Genomic DNA, 22500 nt, shown 5'->3' on the forward strand with positions numbered 1-22500 from the left:
CGAGGCTAAAGTTCAGGTGCATCATCATCATCATCATCATCATCATCATCATCATCATCATCATCATCATTATAATATCCACTGTTATATTAAGCGGTAATTCATTTGTACGAAAAAAAAAAAACATACGTTAAGATATTGAGTGGTATATTAAGGCTAAGCTCCATTCCTTCTCGTACTATTGTAAACTGTATCCCTTATTGTGCCCCCTCTCCTAAGTCGTACAGTCGCATAGGAGTAACATCAAAGGCACCAGAAAAAAAGATGAGTTACGAAATTGAATGTTATATTAAGGTCAAGTTTCATTCCTTCCTTTACTATTTTAAGCTGTATCCCTTATTCTGCACCCTTTCCTAAGTCATTCACACAGAGATAACAACAAAAGCACTAAAGAATTACCTGTGTGTTATGTTATCAACTGTTATGTTAATCGGCATTTCATTTGTACAGAAAAAAAAAGTTATGATATTGACTGTTATGTTAAGATTAATCCCTTCAATACTATGTCACGTTTGTATATTCCTTCTGTTTACTATGTGGTGGTTTTATACAGCTTCAAAAACTTATGTGGGGAGCAAAATTGTGAAGACTGTGGAAACTTATGTGAAGACTGTGGCTATTAATCTTTAGACCTCCATAAACCCTTCCTAATGTCAATAAAATCGTCTAATCATGTCCCAAAACTCTTGGTAAAAATGTGTCCTGGTACTAAATGGGTCCCTGTTCTGAAGGGGTTAAGATTAATTCCTTTTCGTACTATTCTAAGCTGTATCCCTTATTCTCCACCTTTCCCTATAGCCTTACATTCGCACAGACAACATTTACACAGAGATAACAACAAAGGCACTAAAAATGGTGTATTATGTTATCGACTGTTATGTTAAACGCTATTTCATTTGTACAGTATTCAGCTGCATCCTTTATTCACTGCCTCTGCTCCTCTTACACTCGCATGGATATAACAACAAAGGCGTTCTTACATTCCCACGAAATGCCTTCTCTGTTAGATACCATTACCTACTTCTCGTCCCCATAAGCAGCTGTATCAATAAACCATTTATCTTTTTATCTATCTATCTATCTATTTGTCTTTCCATCTATATTTATCTATCTATCTTTCTATCTATTTATTTGTCTGTCTGTGTCTGTGTCTGTCTGTCTATCTGTCTAACTATTTATCTATCTATCTGTCTATCTATCTCTATCTATCTATCGATGTATTTATATCTAACTATCTATTTACCTTACTATGTCTATCTATCTATCTAACTATCTGTCTATGTATGTATGTATGTATGTATGTATCTACTTAACTATCTATGTATCTATGTATCTATCTATCTATGCATATTTATGTCTCCCTTATTCTCTGCCTTTCTTCCTTACACTTGCTTAGATATTACAACAAAGGCGTCTTCAAACAGTCACTATGTTTTATCTCCGTCTCGCTCCTTATCTGGTCCTTGAATCTCGTTATCTTGTCTTTCTTTCCCTTAATCTGTCTGTTTCGCTTATTTTTTACCTTTCCTTCTCTTACATTTGCTTAGATATTACAACAAAGGCTTTTTAATCTGTTACACTATTTCATCTCCATCTCGCTACTTATCTTGTACTTGCATCTCGTTGTCTTCTCTTGTTTTGGCTCGTCTAATCTTTCCTTCCTTTGATTTGTCTGTATCCTTCATTCTCTACCTTTCTTTCTCTTACACTTGCTTAGATAATACAGTAAAAGCATCTTCTTCACTCTCTCTCTCTGTATTCCATCTCCACCCGTGTCTTGTCCTTGCATTTTGTTGTCTTGTCTTTCTCTTCTTTAATTTGTCAGTATTCTGTATTCTCTGCCCCTCCTTCTCTTACAACAAATACATCTTCAAACTGTCACCATTTTTTTTATCTCTATCTCGCTCTCTATCTTTTCCTTGCATTTAGTTGTTTTTTATTTCCTTAGCTTGTCTTTCTCTAGCTTCTTACTTCTCTACTACGTTAGTCAGTCGGTTTGATCCTCTACAAGCTGACTTCTTTCCTTAGTTTGTCTATCTTTGGTCGCTTCTTGCTTCTTTTTACTACATTATGAGGTTCTACAGGCTGACATCTCTGTTCTCGTATTGTCTCGGGTATTTGGGTGAGGTGTGGAAAAAAGCGCCACTGGAAAGGAAGTTATTGGGAAATTCTTCAAAAGTTTTTAGATTAGAAGTTAAATTGCACTTAAAAGAATCTTGGTGCGTTATGATGCGGTTAGGCTCATTTCGGTTCGGTTCGGTTCGGTTCGGCTAGTTTTTTATTATTTTTTTTTATTTATTCTCGTTATTGCGTATCAGTGAGTTTTGTTTTGCTTCCTCCTTGTTATAAACGATTCTTTTTTCGTTATTTTTTTTCCATGTTCATTATTTCTTTCTCCTCTTTATACAGTATTCTCTTTTTCTTATTGTCTTTACTGGTTTCTTTGTTCATCTGTTTTTTCATTTAATTTTCGTTCATTCTTTTATTTATCTTTTGACTTTCTCTTTCTCCGTGGTGAGAATGCTTGAGTTTCCAATTTCAGACTTCTGTACTCATCACGACGCAGGGTGAAAATTCTCTCTCTCTCTCTCTCTCTCTCTCTCTCTGTTGTCCTTTGCATTCTGGTCTCTCTCTCTCTCTCTCTCTCTCTCTCTCTCTCTCTCTCTCTCTCTCTCTCTCTCTCTCTCTCTCTCTCTCTCTCTCTCTCTCTCTCTCTCTCTCTCTCTCTCTTTTCGTATTTCTTTTTTTTCTTCTCGTTTTCTATATCCAAAATTTTGAAGTGTTTATCTGTGTTGAGTATTTTCCTTGCTTTTTATGGGCGTATTTAATTGATTTCCTGGCCTGTGCGTTACGTCTTACATGTTTTTTTGTCTTTTCGTTTTGACATTTTGCTAATTGAGTTTTATATTTTTTCCTTCCTACACTTTTGTTTTTTTTCCTTTTCTTTCCAGTTCGTGTATTTTTTTTCTTTTTATTCAGCCTTGTTTTTTTTTTTATTTCTATCTCGTTTGGTGTTTTGTTTTTTCTTTCATTTATTGTTAATTTATTGTCATTCGTCGTTGCTTTCTTTTTTTCATTCATTCATTCATTCATTGCTTATTTTGTTTTCATTCATTTATTGCTAATTTATTCTCATTCATTCATTGTTAATTTATTTTCATTCATCGTTGTTTTTTTTTTTTCTTTTATGAGTTCATTTCCTCATTTTCAAAACCATTTTAATATTCTCTCTTGCTTTTATACGTTTCTTTTTCGCTTCTATTGTGTTTTTACGTCTATTCTCTCTCTCTCTCTCTCTCTCTCTCTCTCTCTCTCTCTCTCTCTCTCTCTCTCTCTCTCTCTCTCTCTCTCGTTGCATTTTTTCTCTTATTTTTAATCGCCGTTGCATCTTTTCTTTTACTTTTTTCAATCGCCAAGTTCAGATTGCTTGAGTTTCTACCAGCGGAGTTCCAGTGCTCATATTTTTTCTTCTCCCTTCATCGCCGTAATGTTTGAATTAATTCCTGCCTGACGTTTACTTTTTTTATCCATTAATTGTCATATACCCTTTTTTTTCTTTTGAAAGTTTTAGCTTATAGTTTGACGTGTTTTTCTCCTTGATGAACATGTGGTTGGTTGGGTTGTTTTGGGGCGTTTAAGGCTGATGTTTGGGTATTTATGGGTATTTTAAGGTGTTTTTGGCTGTTTTGCAGCGTTTGAGAGTGATATTGGGGTATTTGAGGTTATTGTAAAGTGTTTTTGGCTGTTTTGGAACGTTTAAGGCTGATTTTGGGGTATTTACGGATATTTTAAGATGTTTTTGGCTGTTTTGGGACGTTGGGGTATTTATGGTATTGTTAGGTGTTTTGGCTGTTTTGCGGCGTCTAAGGGTGATATTTGGATTATTTATGGAGATTTTAAGGTGTTTTGGCTGTTTTGGGGTATTTTAAGGTCTTTTGGCTGTTTTGGAGGTTTTAAGGCAGGTTTTTTGGTGTTTAAGGATGTTTGGTGTTTAAGGTTTAATGTTTTTGTTTAAGGTGGTTTCAGCCGTTTAATGTAGAACGTTTTTGTTTAAGGATATTCTAGGGTGTTTTGGTGTGTTTAAGGGTGATTTTTTGTTATGTAAGGGTATTGTAGGATGTTTTGGGGTGTTTGAGGTGTTAGAGGTTGATTCTTTGGTGTTTAAGGATATTGTAGGGTGCTTGGGGTGTTTAAGGTTGGTATAAGGTGTTTTGGAGTGTTTAAGAGTGATTTTGTATTGTGATATGATGGTTTGTTCATTTGTTTGTATCATTGCTCAATTATTTGTGTATGCATTTATTATTTTTTTTTTCACTATGTTCCTGTATCAAGTTTATACATGGGTGTGTTTGTATTACACTCGCGATTTTATACATTTTTTTTTGCTATTCCATGTATTTTTGTGTTATTTGTTTGTATTGTTGCTCAGTTATTTGTTTATTTATTTGTCATTTACTCACTATGTTCCTATGTCAAGTTTGTACATGAGTCAATCTGATCTAGACACTATTTCATTCATGGTTTCTATTCTATGTATTTTTATTTTTATTTATTTATTCATTTGTTTGTATTATTGCTCTGATATTTTGTTTACTTATTTGTTTCCACTCGCTATATGTTCCTGCATTAAGTTTAAACCCGAGTGCAATTGTTTCGCCCTCACATTTCATCCATATTTTAGTGTACATATTTTGATTTGTTTATTCTCTCTGGCATTCATCCGTGTAGGAGTGCTCCCGGAATTTCGACCTTGAACTTCAGCCGCTCTGGTCCAACTTTACGATTCATAAGTTAAGGCCGATAGAGCAGGATGATTCCAGGCCTTCCCTCGTCCCGGGTGTAAAACTTTTCTTCTCAGCGCTCCCTTATATTTCACCCCCGGCCGTAATTTGTTGGTCCGATGCGTGCGTGACTCTCCAGCATTAATAAAGTCGTTTGCATTAATCTCTTTGGCCAATATCAAGTTTTAAGGCTTCACTGTGTGGTGTTTTCCTTGGTGATCTATCGCAGTCCATTTATTTATGCATTAGCTTAGATATGATCCATTAATCTGGGAACTTTTTTTCTTTGTCTTGTATTCAACGATTTTTCCTTGGTAGTCTAAAATTTTCAGTGTTGTTTTCTTTTGAAGCGTAATGGAAGGATTTAATGCAAGTTCAGAGTATAAATGTTGAGAGGCTGACAGTAAAATGTGTGATGAAATAATTCAGACCTTTCAGTGTTTCTAGCATACACAAATTCACTCGGTAGAATCTTGCAGTGTTTCTCCAGTGAGGTGACAAGTATATGTAGACTGTCATTAATTCCTTCAGTACCATTAACGCAGTCTGACTTTATTTTAGATAACACTTTAAAATTATACTTAATTTGCGAAACTTTTTTTTGCTATGAATGGGCTTTGACGAAATTGGAGAAATCCCTGTTCATTTTAGTATTTTCTCTCATCTTTTGATTTCAAGAGGGAGCTTTCAAGACATCCCTCAAAGGTCTTTGCAATTCTTTTCGTATTGTACTTTGGGGAATTGACAGTTTTAATGAACGTTTTCTTCATGCTTTTGTATTTCCTTTCGCTAGAGCCTCTCTTACGTTAATAAAAAAGACATCTTCATTGTTCCGTCTGGCAGTGTGGCTGCTTCAAGTTCTAAAAAGAGTAATAAGTCTTGGCCAAAATAGAGAGTAGAACTACATGTATGGAGCTTGTTTTTTTTTTTTTTAATATCCGAAAATATCATTCAATATTGTTCAGATAAAAAAACAAAACAAAACACAAACTATGTAATAACTGGAGACAATCTGCCCTGTTAACCACTTGTGTGTGATTTGTGTATTCAGACTAATCTTTTATAATCTACGCATGTCATTCCTAGCACTTTATTCTGAAACAGCTCTGCGCCGCACTTCCACTACATTAAAAGGCTCGAGTTCAAGAGAAATGAATTTTAATAGTGTTTTCATGATTAAAGTGACAGATTAACAATTATTTCTACATTATGAGTAGGAGAATCAGGCTAATCATATGTGTGGCCCTATTGACTCAGCACTAACAACATGACCACTCAGTCCGTTCCATTCATCAACCACTCTATATAGAACCAGCTTCTCCCCATATCTCTCCTAAACCTGAATTTCTCAAGCTTGAACCCATTATTTCTGGTTCTATCCCCGCTGCTGGGCTTTGAGAACTTTCCTAGAGGCCTGTGTAAATTTTCCTATTCATAAATCTACGCATGTCAGTGGTAGTGGTTTTCTTATTCTTGGTCTGTACTTTGAAGATGTATTGAAGACTGAAGGAACTCGAGCACCAAAGAAGATCAAGATAATTTACAGTGTTGAATAAGGCGTTGAATGTTTTATGACTAGTTGAGTTTTTGATTCAGTATGGTTACTGCAAGGGTTTTGATTCAGGTTTCTCTCTCTCTCTCTCTCTCTCTCTCTCTCTCTCTCTCTCTCTCTCTCTCTCTCTCTCTCTCAAGCCATTTGCTCTTTCACACATGAAAAAATGCAACACACACACACACACACACACACACACACACACACACACACAGAGAGAGAGAGAGAGAGAGAGAGAGAGAGAGAGAGAGAGAGAGAGAGAGAGAGAGAGAGAGGAATAATATGGATGAACAGTGGAGCAAATGAATTAAATAGCATTAGCACTGAGGCGCCGCTATTTGTCACTAGGCGTGTTGGTGGGCATTGATCAATCGTAGGTAAACAAGAGTGGAGTTCAAAGTGTGGGAGGAAAGACAGAGGAGAGAGTAATAATTGAGGTGTTCTGGCTGAGAATTCAATCTTTGTGGAAATAGAAAGATGAATAGTGTGGAAATAGAAAAATAATTTGATATTGGAGAGAGAGAGAGAGAGAGAGAGAGAGAGAGAGAGAGAGAGAGAGAGAGAGAGAGAGAGAGAGAGAGAGAGAGAGAGAGAGAGAGAGAGAGAGAGAGAGAGAGAGAGAGAGAGAGAGAGAGAGAGAGAGAGAGAGAGAGAGAGAGTGAGAGTGTTTTATACTTGAATCTTTTATTGGCTTCTTAATTAATATCCATTCATATGAATCTAATACAGAGCAACACACACACGTACACACACACACACACACACACACACACACACACACACACACACACACACACACACACACACACACACACAGAGAGAGAGAGAGAGAGAGAGAGAGAGAGAGCACACACACACACACAGACAGAGAGAGAGAGAGAGAGAGAGAGAGAGAGAGAGAGAGAGAGAGAGAGAGAGAGAGAGAGAGAGAGAGAAGCGTTGGAGTAACTGCTGACGGCTTGTGGGCGACGATATTCGAAAAATGTGAGTGGGTTTTGGTAATGTTGGCAAGCCTGCTGATCCAGTGCCTCGTGGTGCTTCAAACTGAATGTGTAATGGTGATCGCTTCTTTTTGTATACATGTGTAGTATTTAATTCATTGCTCTGATGACCACTGAAGGAGAACTCGATTAAGGAAAGCTGCCTTCTTTATCAACAGATGTATTCGTGTGTCGACGCTGGAGAAGATTATCACTGTTTTCAAATGTATCTGTACTTTAATGCACAATAAATCTTTTACTTACTTAATTACTGAAGGAGAAGACGATTAAGGGAAGCTGCTGCCTTTATCAACAGATGTATTCGTGTGTCGACGCTGGAGAAGATTATCATTCTCCTTGATTTCAAATGTATCTGTACTTTAATGGGCAATAAACCTTTTACTTACTTAATTACTTACGCTCGAGAAGATTATCACCCGTTTGTTTGACCTTATAGGAAATTGTTTATACGTTTTTTGTATTTTATCTGAATCGTTTGAGAAAATTTTATGATTTCTATTTTCTGGACGTGATGTGGTGAGCATGATTTATCTTTAGTCAAATTATTATAATTATTTTCATAGCATATACCGGATGCTTATTTTTCTGGAATATACATGAAATTACTGATTTTTGCAGGTTCCTACATATAATTCAGCTAATTTTTTTTATTGATAACAGGAAATTGTAGCGAAACTTTTTTTTTTTTTCCTAGATAGCTTAGTAACGAAACTCTTCTTCTTAATCTGCATATCAAGTAATTATCATACACACGAACAACCACGTACAAAAATATTAACCCCTTCAAGACTGGGGCACATTTTTACCTTGAGATTTATGTACGATTAGAACATTTTATTGGCATTAGGAAAGGTTTGTGGAGGTCAGAAGATTAATAGCCACAGTCATCACTATCTTAATCCTCGACATAAGTTTCTGAAGCTGTATAAAACCACCAAATAGTAAGCATAATATGGAAACACGTCATGGTACTGAAAGGGTTAAAGTTTTATCAATCACACGCAAAATATTTTCTTAACCGTTTACCATTTTCCGTCAACTTCAGGAAACTATCATGTTCTTTTTCCCTTAGCCATCATCCTTAACTACATTGCCCCTAGTCCTGCTTTCTCTGCTCCGGGAAGTCTCACGCGGCGCCGTGCCTGGAAATGCCGTCTAATATTACCGGAAATCGATAGCGTCTTGGATTACTCTAAAAAGATGTGCCGCTCCGTGAATATTTCCCGCTAGCCGCAGTGCTCATGATCATCCCTCTTGCCAAAATATTTCCCATTATCTTGTGATAAATACAGGTGTCTCTCTCTCTCTCTCTCTCTCTCTCTCTCTCTCTCTCTCTCTCTCTCTCTCTCTCTCTCTCTCTCTCTCTCTGTGTGTGTGTGTGTGTGTGTGTGTGTGTGTGTGTGTGTGTGTGTGTGTGTGTGTGTGTGTGTGTGTGTGTGTGTGTGTGTGTGTGTGTGTGTGTGTGTGTGTGTGTGTGTGTGTGTGTGTGTGTGTGTGTGTGTGTGTGGAAGCCATCATGGTTTTATAGTGATTTATCGAACGCGAATGCAGGTGAATTAATAATGAGATATTTATTGTCGTATTATTATTGTTGTTGTCTTTATTATTGTTATTATTATTATTATTATTATTATTATTATTATTTATATCATTATCATCACCATCGTCATCAGGTTTAATATTAATAGCAATTTACTACTTAGGTGCCTTGAGTGAACGTGTACTTGTTCATCATCATCATCTCGTCATCATCGTCATGTCATCATCATGTCGCTCTTCAGAAACATTAGCTCAGTAATAAAACCTAGTAGCATGTTTTGGCTTAAAATAATTGTTCAAATGTTCACCACACCACCACCACCACCACCACCACCACCAATACGGTTTCCTATGATTCCTTTACAGCTCCAAAGTCTTCTCCAACCTTCACTTAACTCAGTCAGCTGGCCGTGTCCTGCAGTCTAGGCTTCACCGCTCCATTAGTCCCACGCACACTGTCTCCCTTTACCACTTCATTATTTCCCAGGTCTTCACTCACCCTCACCAGTTCTGCCGCTCCGGCCATCCCGCTTTCTCTTCAACCCCTTTCACTGATATGGCTACTTGACCTCTTCAGTACATAAGCCAATTTTTATCATGTATTTTTGGTGTGATTAGGAGATTTTTTTGACTTCATGAAGGGTCTATGGAGGTGAGAAGATTAATGGCCACAGTCTTCACTATTTTAATCCCCATATAAGTTTCTGAAGCTGTATAAAATCGCCAAATAGTAACCAAAATAAATATGAAAAACGCGTCCTGGTATTGAAGAGGTTAAGCTCAATGGTCTCTATTCTTTTATTTAATTTGTGTGTTTTTTTTCTAAGATGCCACAGACAAAACTGGTGAGGAATATTACTAGCCCAAGTGACACAAGGGCCTTCATCTGAGGACTTGGTTATGTTAGTGTAGGTGAGGTGTAGATTCATTCAGCTTATTAATTTCACTCCTGATCTTTTTATTGTGTGGATCAACGATTGGGAAAGGCCTCTTGTATCGCTCCCAGAAATAAAGTCGTGTCTGGAAATTTAGTAGACGAAAGTTACTCTTATAATACCCGATGGTGGAGCAGTGCAAATCCTGTGTTTTTTTTTTTTTATGTAGGAAGAGCACCGGCCGAAGAAGAAGAAGAAGAAGAGAAACCCAACCTCCCCCCAAAAAAAGACTACTGAGGTGCTTTTGGTATAGGTTTTTCTCAGTAAGGTTTCTCCAGAGCTGCTCCCACGAAGTAAGTAACAAACGCCACGAGCAGTCACGAGTGTTAAACCTCTTATCGTGAACCTTTGATACTTTCCAGCCACTTACTTGTGCACATCAGTATGCTAAATGATTATATAGTCTAGAAAGTACAAAAATTAAACTCTTATTACAACATTTCATCATCTACGAGAGTGAACCGTTGTATTAAATGAAGAAGAAAACATAGATGATTCCTTGTTCACATCTCTGTTCACTTCATCATATTAAACTCTCATTCAATCCTTTTCTCTGTGTTACCTTGCGATTTATATTTGATACCTCTCTACATGTTACAAAAAAGACGATCTTAGTAGGAAAAAGGAGTTAATAGAAATAGGCCTCAACACTAAGAGAAGGTTAATATCACCTGAGTACAATGACTAGTTTGTTTTTGTTTTGTTTTAAAATGAATGGGGCTGTAATAGTGAAGACACCCTCCTGTACCCTGATATATTACGTAGAGTCTTAGAGAGAGAGAGAGAGAGAGAGAGAGAGAGAAATTGTGTTTTAAGCTCGACTGTCGTTGTTTCCTGGTCATTTCCTAAATAGATGTACGTATCATCATTATTATCTTCATCATCATCATTATCATCATCATCATCATCATCATCATAAGTCAACTTGCACTGTTCCTGATTACATGTATTTTTTTTCTTTGTACTTGACCGAATAGACCTTTACTTATTATTATTGCTGTTATTATTATTATTATTATTATTATTATCATTATTATTATTTATTATTATTATTGTTATCATTATTATACTCCTCCTCCTCCTCCTTCTTCTCTAATGTAGAAGTTGGTTCCGAATTCAGCACCAGTGACCACCGGGCGATTACATTCAATGTCAAAACAAGTAAGATGCTCACAAATGTAAGTAAAGAAAAAGTACCTGACTTTCATCGAGCTAATTTTGGAAAACTCAGAAAAATTCTGCCTGAAAGCGATTGGAGCCAATTATGGAGTGCAAATTGCATAAATGAAGCGTGGAAAATATTTACATTTAAACTAGACCGAGCTGTAAAATCCTCTATTCCACTACGAAATAGGCGCTCAATCGCCAGCTATAAACCTAAATGGTGGAATTCAGAAATAAAAAACTGTCTCTCTGCTAAAAAACGCGCCTACCACAAATACAAAACAACGCACAATGAATGAGACAAGACTGAGCATGACCAATTGCAACGCAATGCTAAAAAACTTATTAGGGAAAGTAAGAAAATTATGAGCTCCATATCGCCAATCGTAGCAAGACAAATCCTAAAGAGTTTTTCAGTTATATCAGAACTAAAAAAGCAATAGCTTCATCAATAGGGCCGCTAGCTCTAGACAATGGCGAACACACGGACGACGAAATTGAAATGGCTATTAAATTAAACAATTACTTTGCGTCAGTCTTCACTGAAGAAAATTATTCAGAAAATCAGCCAACTGCACCAAATCACAGCAATAATGTCTTTTTAAATACGTGCGATATCCAAGAAAATGAAATTTTGAGCGCAATAAATAAAGTTAAAACAAATAAAACTCCTGGTCCCGATAAAATTTCTCCACGAATACTAAAAGAGGCAAAGAACGAACTTGTTAAACCATTGTCTATCCTCTTTAATAAATCACTAAGCACTCGTAAAGTTCCTGATGACTGGAAACTCGCAAACGTAACTCCAATCTTTAAAAAAGGTGACAAGTCTCAAACTAGAAATTATCGACCAATTAGCCTCACTTCAGTGGTAGGTAAGCTAATGGAGACAGTTTTGAGGGATAAAGTTGTTGCATTCTTAGAAAGTAACAACATAATAAACGAATCACAACATGGATTTAGAAACAAGCGGTCATGTTTAACAAACTTGCTTGACTTTTTCCATGATATATATAATTTGTACGACAACACTAGAGCGGTCGATATCATATATCTTGACTTCCAAAAGGCTTTTGACAAAGTGCCACATAAACGTCTTATCAATAAAGTAAAAGCGCATGGTATAACTGGTGACATTGCAGCGTGGATCGAGGATTGGTTGTCTGATCGTAAACAGCGAGTTGTGATCAATGGTAAATCTTCAGACTGGATTAACGTAAGCAGTGGCGTTCCTCAAGGATCAGTTCTGGGACCTATTCTTTTATTATATATATATATATATATATATATATATATATATATATATATATATATATATATATATATATATATATATATATATATATATATATATATATATATATATATATATATATATATATATATATATATATATATATATATATATATATATATATATATATATATATATATATATATATATATATATATATATATATATATATATATATATATATATATATATATATATATATATATATATATATATATATATATATATATATATATATATATATATATATATATATATATATATATATATATATATATATATATATATATATATATAAAGATATATATAAATATATATATATATATATATATATATATATATATATATATATATATATATATATATATATATATATATATATATATATATATATATATATATATATATATATATATATATATATATTAACGACATTGATGAAAGAATAAATTGTAAGCTCTCAAAAATTGCAAACAGAGTAGACTCAGAAAGCCAAAGACAACTTTTGCAAAGAGATTTAGATACTCTCATCGAATGGTCAAACAAGTGGCAAATGAAATTCAATATAGATAAATGCCACGTGTTACACATAGGAAATCAAAATCCTCAGGCGACATACAAGATGAATAATACCCCAATGACGAGTGTGGACAAAGAAAAGATCTTGGTGTCATTGTTTCAGCAAACCTCAAGCCTAGCAAACACTGTACTGAAGTCGTCAAAACTGCGAATAAATTAGTTGGTTTCATTGGACGATCTTTCACTTTCAAGTCGGAGAAAATAATATTAACATTATATAACTCACTCGTCCGTCCACATCTCGAATACAATGTTCAGTTTTGGTCACCGTATTACAAAAAAGATATCGAAAAATTAGAAAAATACAACGCAGATTAACAAAATGATCCCAAGGTTGCGGAACAAATCCTACGAGGAACGCCTAAAGGAATTAAATTTATTTTCTCTTGAGAAACGGAGAGTAAGAGGCGACCTTATCATGCTTTTCAAAATTTTTAATGGGTTTGCAAATATGAATATTCAAAAATACGTATCAGTCGACCAGTCAAATGTCACCAGAAGCAATGGTTTCAAAATTGTTGGTAAGCGCTTTGTAACAAATGAAGCCAAACACTTTTTCTTTAATCGCATAGTTAATATATGGAATGGTCTGCCATCAAATGTTGTCAACTCAGGTACTATCGAAACGTTCAAAGTTCGCCTCGATAAATACTTTGAATCTAATCCCCGGTTGTCGCTATTCATTTCCGAATAACTTGCGCTTTTTCTTTTATCTCCCGGGCCTCTGATCGTGGTTTAAATTGCCCGTTAGTTTGAATTACTCTCACCCTCCATACATGACACAGATAGCCCGGAGTGAACGGTCACTACTTTTACTCTCGATCTGTGAAGGGCTGTGGATAGTCAAGAGCCCTGACAGTAGGTGACCATCATCGGGATTTAAGGTACCAGGGTCACCGCTGCAGGGGTAACCATACAGTGTGCGGCGCCCTTTAAAGGGAAGTGCACTTTACAGTGGTTGTACGGAGCTGGGGCCTGATTGACTGCTGCCTCTCTTGAAAGCGCCAGGCAAGGCTGCCGCACCACCTTTTTGACTCCACACTGTGTTTACATACATACTACACTACACTGCATACACGCACAGATAGCCCAGAGTGAACGGTCACTACTACTACTCTCGACCTGTGACGGGCTGTGTTTGGAGAGGGCCTTGTCAACCATTGATCATCATCGGGAACTAAGTACCAGGGATCAATGTTGCAAGGGGTTATCAGCGTACGGCGTCCCTACAGGGAAAGTATGCTATCTCAGTGGATTGAACGGAGCTGGGGCCTGATTGACTGCGCCAGGCAAGGCTGCCGCACCACCCATTCGACATACACACTGTGCATCCACGTACACAATGCACACACAACATGACATTTACCAAGCGTTAACACTTTCCCCCACAAACACAAGTAGTCAGACGTAGATTACACATTTCCTTTTCACTCTCTACTAAAATTCCATGTGATTTTTTAATATCACATGGTTTCGCCTTTTTTCCTGCCAGCCTCGATTGGAGGGAGGGGTGGGTGGGGAGGAGCCTTCTGCTTTGTTGTCCTGTCTCTACCACTGGTAGTTAGTAGATAATCTCCACAAACAGCCTAGTAAGGACCTAAGGGTCTGTTGCTGTTTGTCTTCCTTTGTATTCCTCCTTCTCCTTCTCCTCCTTCTTCTTCTTCTCCTTCTTCTCCTTCTCCTTCTTCTCCTTCCTTCTTCTCCTCCTTCTCCTTCTCCTTCTCCTTCCTCCTCCTCCTCCTCCTCCTCCTCCTCCTCCTCCTCCTCCTCCTCCTCCTCCTCCTCCTCCTCCTCCTCCTCCTCCTCCTCCTCCTCCTTCTTCTTCTTCTTCTTCTTCCTCCTTCTTCTTCTTCTTCTTCTTCTTCTTCAACCACCATCATTGCCCCCCAAATATGCAGTGTTTGAAATACTTGTCTGTATTTACTGCATGTCGTAAAATAGAAAAAAAAAAAAAACCCTGGGAGAAATTGAATGCCTCGTGTAGAATATTCCTTCCTTTTTTATTTTCGTTATTGTTTACACCTGGAGTCATAAAAAATCTGAATTGTTGGAATATTTTTTACTCTGGTATTTTTTTTTCTTTTCATTTTGTCAGTTTGTTTTTTAGTGTTTTTTCCTCACCACCACCACCACCACCACCACCATCATCATCATCATTATTATTACTGTTATTGCTTTCATCCTTATTATTGGTGTTGTTGGTGTAGTCATTAGTGAGACCTCGGCGGATGGTGGGAGGGAGCATTGTCGCTTTAAAGCTCTCCACCAGCACAGCGGTAGGTCTGAACTCTGAAAGGATCACGTGGGCTGCAACACAATACCCGCACCAACCACTGCTACAGATATCGCTGTCACAAACACTGCTACGGCCAACATGTTACCCCTGCTGCTGCTGCTGCTGCTACTACTACTACTACTACTACTACTACTACTACTACTACTACTACTACTACTACTACTACTACTACTACTACTACTACTACTACTACTACTACTATAATAATAATAATGATTATTATTATTTATTATATACTACTACTATTGCTGCTGCTGCTGCTGCTGCTGCTACTACTACTACTATTGCTACTGCTACTGCTACTACCACTACTGATGATATTGCTGTTTTCCTCCTCTTCCTCCTTGTTTCCTCGTTCACCACCATCACCACCATTACTCACCTGTCTTGCTAAAGATCTTGAGCGCCTTGTAGACGAACTCGCAGGTGCTGTTCGCCTCCATGTTGGCGTCCTTCATCTGGTACACGATGGAGCCGTAAGCCGACATCCCGGTCTCTACGTTTAGCTTGCCCGCCGAAAAGAGCTGCCGTCGGTCGTCCACTGACACCTGGAGAGAACAGAAAGAGGGGCGTGAGGCGGAAACGTAAGGACTACACCTGTTTTTTAATCTCTTCAATACTTGGATACTTTTTATTTTTTACCGTGAGAATTGTGTACGATTAGACCATTTTATTGACATTAAGAAGGGTCTATGGAGGTCAGAAGATTAATAGCCAGAGTCGTCTTTATTTTAATCCCACACATGAGTTTCTGAAGCTGTATAAAGTCATCAAATAGTAAGCAGAATGGATATGGAAACGCGTCATGTTACTGCTGCTGTTACCGTTATTTATTTATTTATTTGTTTTTTTAAAGGTTGTAGATCATTTCTTGTGTTTTTCAGGGTGTTTGTTGTTGTTGTTGTTGTTGTTGTTGTTGTTGTCTCTGTCTCGTCTTTGGAGTGTTATTCATTGTTCTTTAGATTTTTATTCCTTTTTTACGTAATTTTCCTTTCCTTCTGTGTCGTGTTTTGGAGGTTGATTGTTTTTAATTGTTGTTTTTATTTTTTTCGTTTTTTTCTTTTTTTATTATATTTGTTTATTTTTATCTATTTTTTTCAGTACTTCAGAGTTTAGACCTGTAGTTTTTTTGGGGAAGGTTACAGAGAGGTAATTTTTTGTGGGGCTTTCAAGGGTGTTATTATTATTATTATTATTATTATTATTATTATTATTATTATTATTATTATCATCATCATTATTATCATTGTTATTATTATTATTGTTATTAATATTATTAATATTATTATTATTATATTATTAATATTATTATTATTATTGTTATTATTATTATTATGATTTTCATTGTTATTATTATTATTATTATTATTATTATTATTATTATTATTATTACTACTACTACTACTATTTTATTATTTATTTATTTATTTGAAGACATCTGGAAGGGCAGAGAGGGGGAACAGGCTTGAAATAAAGCCTGTATTTCAAAACGTTTGTCTCTCGTCAGAACTTTTTAATTGGCTGAATAGATCAAGAAGTCGGATTGTCATGGGGTTTTTATTATTGTTATTGTTATTATTATTATTATTATTATTATTATCGTCATCATCATTACCATTAGTTATTGTTATTGTTGTTATTTTCCTTGTCATTATTTTTATTTTGATGTAAATGTGTAATAACTCACCCACTACTAACACCCGTATTCGGAAACGCCTTCCCCTGTCACTACTGTGGTAGTTGTCCTTAAGCAGGGGTAGCATGGATACACCTGAGTCCATTATGAACGTGTATTTAATAGTATCACAAGACACAACAGGTATAGCCGAGCAAACGAGAGGCTGAGGCGTACGTGTCACCCTGAGGCGGCGGCGAGCGAGAACTGAGGGGAAGACGTGACGTCACCTCCAGTGCTTCCATGAGTTGATGAAATCTTACCCTAGATTTTTGTCGATTTTACCCTAGATTCGAGTGTTTTACCCTAGATTGTCGAAGTAAAAGTGTCACTTATTCGCAGGTAACATCGTTAAATGGGAGAGATTGTAGGCACCAATCGAGAAGTTAGCAACACCCTCCTTCTCCACCTCCTCTCAAATAACCACCAATACCACCACAGTGGAACAGTGTAACATCATCACCCTCATCACCTGCATTATCATCAACATCACTGGCATCATCATCAACGGCCTCATTATCATCCTCATCACCCAGCACACTGTCACCAACCGACATGTCAACACCCACCCGACATGCCACACACATACGAAGCTCGCCTCATCAGCACACACGCCACATACCACACAACTCCAGACAACACACACAGCTGCATGACCCTCGTCATAACAATATATGTAAAACAAATTACCTTATAGAATGGAAATGAAGTTATTCCTTATGATTATGGAAAGAGGCCACCTTCACGTAGATTCCAGCTGGTATACAGTTTTAAAATAGCACTACAGCCACTACTGCGGCTGTTCTGTGTCGACTCGTCCTCGCAAGTGACTGACTGTGTGTGTGTGTGTGAACTGTGATCTAACCGTCCGAAGGTCCAAAACGTGTACGCGTAGTAGACGGGTGAGTGGAGACTAGGGAGAAAGGGGATGGGGTGGGGGGGTGAAGGGATGGTACAAGTCACAGGGATGATTGTATACATGAATCGAACATGAAAGAAAACCAGCCTGCCACCAGACTGGCTCCATTCCAAGCACACCTTTCCATAGGACGGCAGATTACCCTAAAATTACCCTAGTTTTCCTAAGAAGGGTCCAATTACCCTAGTTTAGGGTATTTTACCCTAAATTGGAAGCCCTGCCAGCCAAACTGAATCTATCAATAGAATGTTTTACAGAAAACGGAGCACGGGCAGTACATAAAGGACATACTAACATACTACGACAATTCTCCAAGGCCACAGAAACAACTAGCCGGGTTTTCAAGACAGTTTCTCCTTTTAATAAACTAGAAATCTTGCCAATCTATCACCAGAACCATAAGAAAATACTCTTAAAAACACGAGTATCTTGAACTAGAGCCTTTGGAAAGCAGTGATGGCGAAAGAGCTAAGCATTTCAGAATACGAGCCCAAATATGACATTGAAACTTTATAAACCTTCAAATCGTCCACTTATATCGTGTTAAAATACAACTAGAGACATTATTTCCTATAGATGAGTAACTTCACATGCTTTATAACCATTGATTCTTAAAAAAAGCTTAGTAAATAAATACGAGCCCAAATATGACATTGAAACTTTATAAACCTTCAAATCGTCCACTTATATCGTGTTAAAATACAACTAGAGACATTATTTCCTATAGATGAGTAACTTCACATGCTTTATAACCATTGATTCTTAAAAAAAGCTTAGTAAATAAATCTAAACCTACGAAAATCCTATAATGGTGCTTTGAATGTATTGAAAGTGATGACGCAACACCGAAAGCCGTAAAACTATCACTAAAAATCGTAAAAATTATTCTTGGAAAAACTTGCAATATAGAGCTTGTTAGATGTAGCCATTGTATATTAAGCAAGTTTTTAATATTTGAGGACGCGATCGTAAAAGGAGCGGGAGGAAAAACAAAATAGCTAAAAAATAATTTAAATATTCTTGAAAAATCGTGCAGTATAGAGCTTCTTAGATGTAGCCATTGTATATAAAGCAAGTCATTAACATTTGAGGACGCGAACGTAAAGAGAGCGGGAGGGAAAAAAAAGCTAAAAACAATAATTTTCATGATCATTTAGCCAAAATAAAGAACGAATTAAACCTACCATCAGCAGTTCGTAATACAAGATAGTGTTGCCTTTTTTTACAGTATAGGTACCTCTGTCCTGACAAGTGTTGCATCCAAGAGATAAACAATAATTTTTCGTGTAAACACACCAACAGTTCGTAATAGAAGATAGTGTTGCCTTTTTACAGTATACATCTGCCCTGACGAGTGTTTATATCCTCGAACATGAAGAGATCCTGTAGAGAAATGATGAAAAAAAGGGGGAAGAATAGAAAAAAAGGAAAAATAATAGGTACAAGGCGGGATGTAATAAAGGTAACAGAAAACGGTACAGGTTGGGAAATGATGGGGAAAAAAAAATGTAGGCAAACGATGAAAAAAATACAGGTTGACAAATATTCGGATGAAGAAACGAAAATGGACAGGTAGAGAAACACTAAGGGAAAACAATAAAGGTAGGAAAAAATTAAGAAAAAAAATAGAGAACAGGTAGATCTACCTGTTCTCTATTTTTCTTTCTTCCTATTTTTTCCCTTAGTGTTTCTCTACCTGTCCATTTTCGTTTCTTCATCCGAATATTTGTCTACCTGGTAGACAAACATTAGGATGAAGAAAAAAAAAATGATAGGCAGAGAGAAACACTAATGAAAAAAAAAACAGGTAGAGGAAAAAAAAGAAAGAAAATAGGGAACAGGCAGACAAACAATGAAAAAAATGAAGGTAGAAAAACACGAAAAAAAACTTGTAAATAGAAAAAAAAATGAAAAAAACAAAACAAAAAACAAAACAGGATAAAGACACAAACAACGAAAAAGAAGAAATACACAGACGAAACCACGAAAAACATACACACACACACACACACACACACACACACACACACACACACACACACACACACACACACACACACACACACACACACACACACACACACACACACACACACACACACACACACACACACACACACACAAACAAAAATACAGGCGAAGGTAGAGGAAAAGTGAGAGAAAGCTACAGTGTGAGAAGTGTCGAGGGAAGGGAAGCCTATCAGCAGGGTGGGCAGGTGAGCGGAGAGAGGGGAAAGGCGGTAGTGGTGCTTCCGAGCCGGGTTTCCTTGCGGTCGGGGGGGGAACAAAATAGCATGTTGTGAGTTGTGGCTTAGTTTGGCAAGGGGTGATGCTGGAAGGAACATGTAGGGATACGAAAGAGAGAGAGAGAGAGAGAGAGAGAGAGAGAGAGAGAGAGAGAGAGAGAGAGAGAGAGAGAGAGAGAGAGAGAGAGAGAGAGAGAAGGAGAGGCGAACTGACAGAGGATGTGAGAGTAGTAGAAGTCGTCACAGTATTTTTTGGGATGGAAAAGAGAGAGAGAGAGAGAGAGAGAGAGAGAGAGAGAGAGAGAGAGAGAGAGAGAGAGAGAGAGAGAGAGAGTTAATTGAGTTATGCTATCGCGGTAATGAGGTCTTAAGATGGCGGCTTAGGGTATGCGAGAGAGTTAGCAATAGATAGATCGGTATAGATGCATAGATAGATAAATGTAGATTGATAGATTGATTGATTAATTGATTGATAGAAATAGATAGTTAAGCTGATAGATTAGAAGAGAGAGAGAGAGAGAGAGAGAGAGAGAGAGAGAGAGAGAGAGAGAGAGAGAGAGAGAGAGAGAGAGAGAGAGAGAGAGAGGCACCAGGGTAATTGGAAACGCATTTTGTCACAAAAGGGGAAAGGGAGGAAAGAGAAACGAGAAAGAAAAAATTGATACAAACACCAAAATAGGCAGAATAAAGGAAGAAACACACACACACACACACACACACACACACACACACACACACACACACACACACACACACACACACACACACACACACACACACACACACAGTAACATCCCAAACAGTCACACATAAGAGGCAACAATGTCAGTGGGATTTGCTCTTCTTTTGTGTTCTCTTATGTAGCAACTTGTAGTAATTGCACTCAGTTGAGGTCTCGGTACAAGCAGCTGGCCGGGGTGTGATGCCGAGACTTAGAGATGAGATGAAAGAGAACCAGTCAGTGCTTCAGAGAGAGAGAGAGAGAGAGAGAGAGAGAGAGAGAGAGAGAGAGAGAGAGAGAGAGAGAGACGAATGGAGAACAATAGGTCAAGAGTAGATTAAGAAGTCCGGAGAAGAGAAAGAAGAGATGAAGGAGGAAGAAGAGGAGGAAGAAGAGGAGAAGGGAGTCCGGGAAAGAGAAACAAGATATGAAGGAGGAGGAGGAGGAGGAGGAGGAGGAGGAGGAGGAGGAGGAGGAGGAGGAGGAGGCGGCGGCTATGGTGTCGGTGATGGGCGTTAAGGAGTTCTGAACAAAAGGAGGCAAGCGATACCCTTCCTTCCCTCCACAACTGGCGTACAATAGTTAGATGGAAATTCAGTAAAGTTATCGTTGCGTAAATGATGATAATAATAATAATTACGTATCATTATTAGTGGTAGTAGTAGTAGTAGTAGTAGTAGTAGTAGTAGCAATAATAAATTAATTGAGTAGTAGTAGTATTAGGAGCAGAGGTAGTTGTAGTAGTAGTAGTAGTAGTAGTAGTAGTATTAGTATCATTATTATTAGTAGTAGTAAGAGGAGGAGGGAGGAGGAGGAGTAGAGGTAGTTGTAGTAGTAGTAGTAGTAGTAGTAGTAGTAGTAGGAGGAGGAGGAGGAGGAGGAGGAGGAGGAGGAGGAGGAGGAGGAGGAGGAGGAGGAGGAGGAAGAAACAGTAGGAGAGGAGGAGGAGGAATAACAGGAGGAGGAAGAGGAGTAATAATAGCCGTACAAATGTAAGTAGTAGTAGTAGTAATAGTAGTGGCAGTAGTAGTAAGTAGTAGTAGTAGTAGTAAGTAGTAGTGGCAATAGTAGTAAGTATTAGTTGTAAATAGTACGTAGTAAGTATTAGTAGTAAATAGTAATAGTAGTAGTAGTAGTAGTAGTTGTAATAGTAGTAGTAGTAGTTGTTGTAATAGTAGTAGTAGTAGTGTTGTAGTAGTAGTAGTAGTAGTAGTAGTAGTAGTACGAGTAGTAATAGTAATGTAAGTCGAGGTATCACTTTACAGATCGACAGATACACAAATAGAGATAGGCACGGTGCAGGGTCCCTGACTGACAGACGGATATTCAAACAGACAACCAATTAGAAAGCAGTCAAGCCAATCAGTCTGTTAGACAGCTGGTCACTTACCGAGAACGGACAGACTGACGGGAAAAAAACACGTACACGAACGGTACACACACACTGACAGGCAGACAGACGGACACAGGGAAGACAGAGGTGCAAATAAGTACAAACACTAAGACAGAGATATATTTATAAAAACGTGTGTGTGTGTGTGTGTGTGTGTGTGTGTGTGTGTGTGTGTGTGTGTGTGTGTGTGTGTGTGTGTGTGTGTGTGTGTGTGTCACAGTACGGCTATATACACACAATCACAACACTAGTCTCATTTCCCTCTCCAAATCACAATCTCAGTCTTTTTACTCCCTCTCTCCTTTCCCCCTCTCTCTCCCTCGTACACTCTCTCCCTCTCACCCTTTCTCTGCCTTCTCTCCGTCAATTACACCCACACACTACCACCGAGGTAATGGCTGGACA

General features: G+C 37.5%; 1 protein-coding gene across 2 annotated transcripts in view; it reads right to left on the reverse strand.

The window, feature by feature from the left end:
• Positions 1-22500, reverse strand: part of LOC123517619 (transmembrane protein 272-like) — a 274354-nt gene that overhangs the window by 11161 nt on the left and 240693 nt on the right. For both annotated transcript variants that reach the window (XM_045277902.1, XM_045277901.1), the window contains one exon: positions 15524-15689. In XM_045277902.1, the coding sequence (XP_045133837.1) occupies positions 15524-15689 (166 nt within the window). The remainder of the gene's footprint in view (positions 1-15523; positions 15690-22500) is intronic.

The sequence above is a fragment of the Portunus trituberculatus genome, chromosome 42, assembly GCF_017591435.1.
Source record: "Portunus trituberculatus isolate SZX2019 chromosome 42, ASM1759143v1, whole genome shotgun sequence".
Classification (NCBI taxonomy): Eukaryota; Metazoa; Arthropoda; class Malacostraca; order Decapoda; family Portunidae; genus Portunus; species Portunus trituberculatus.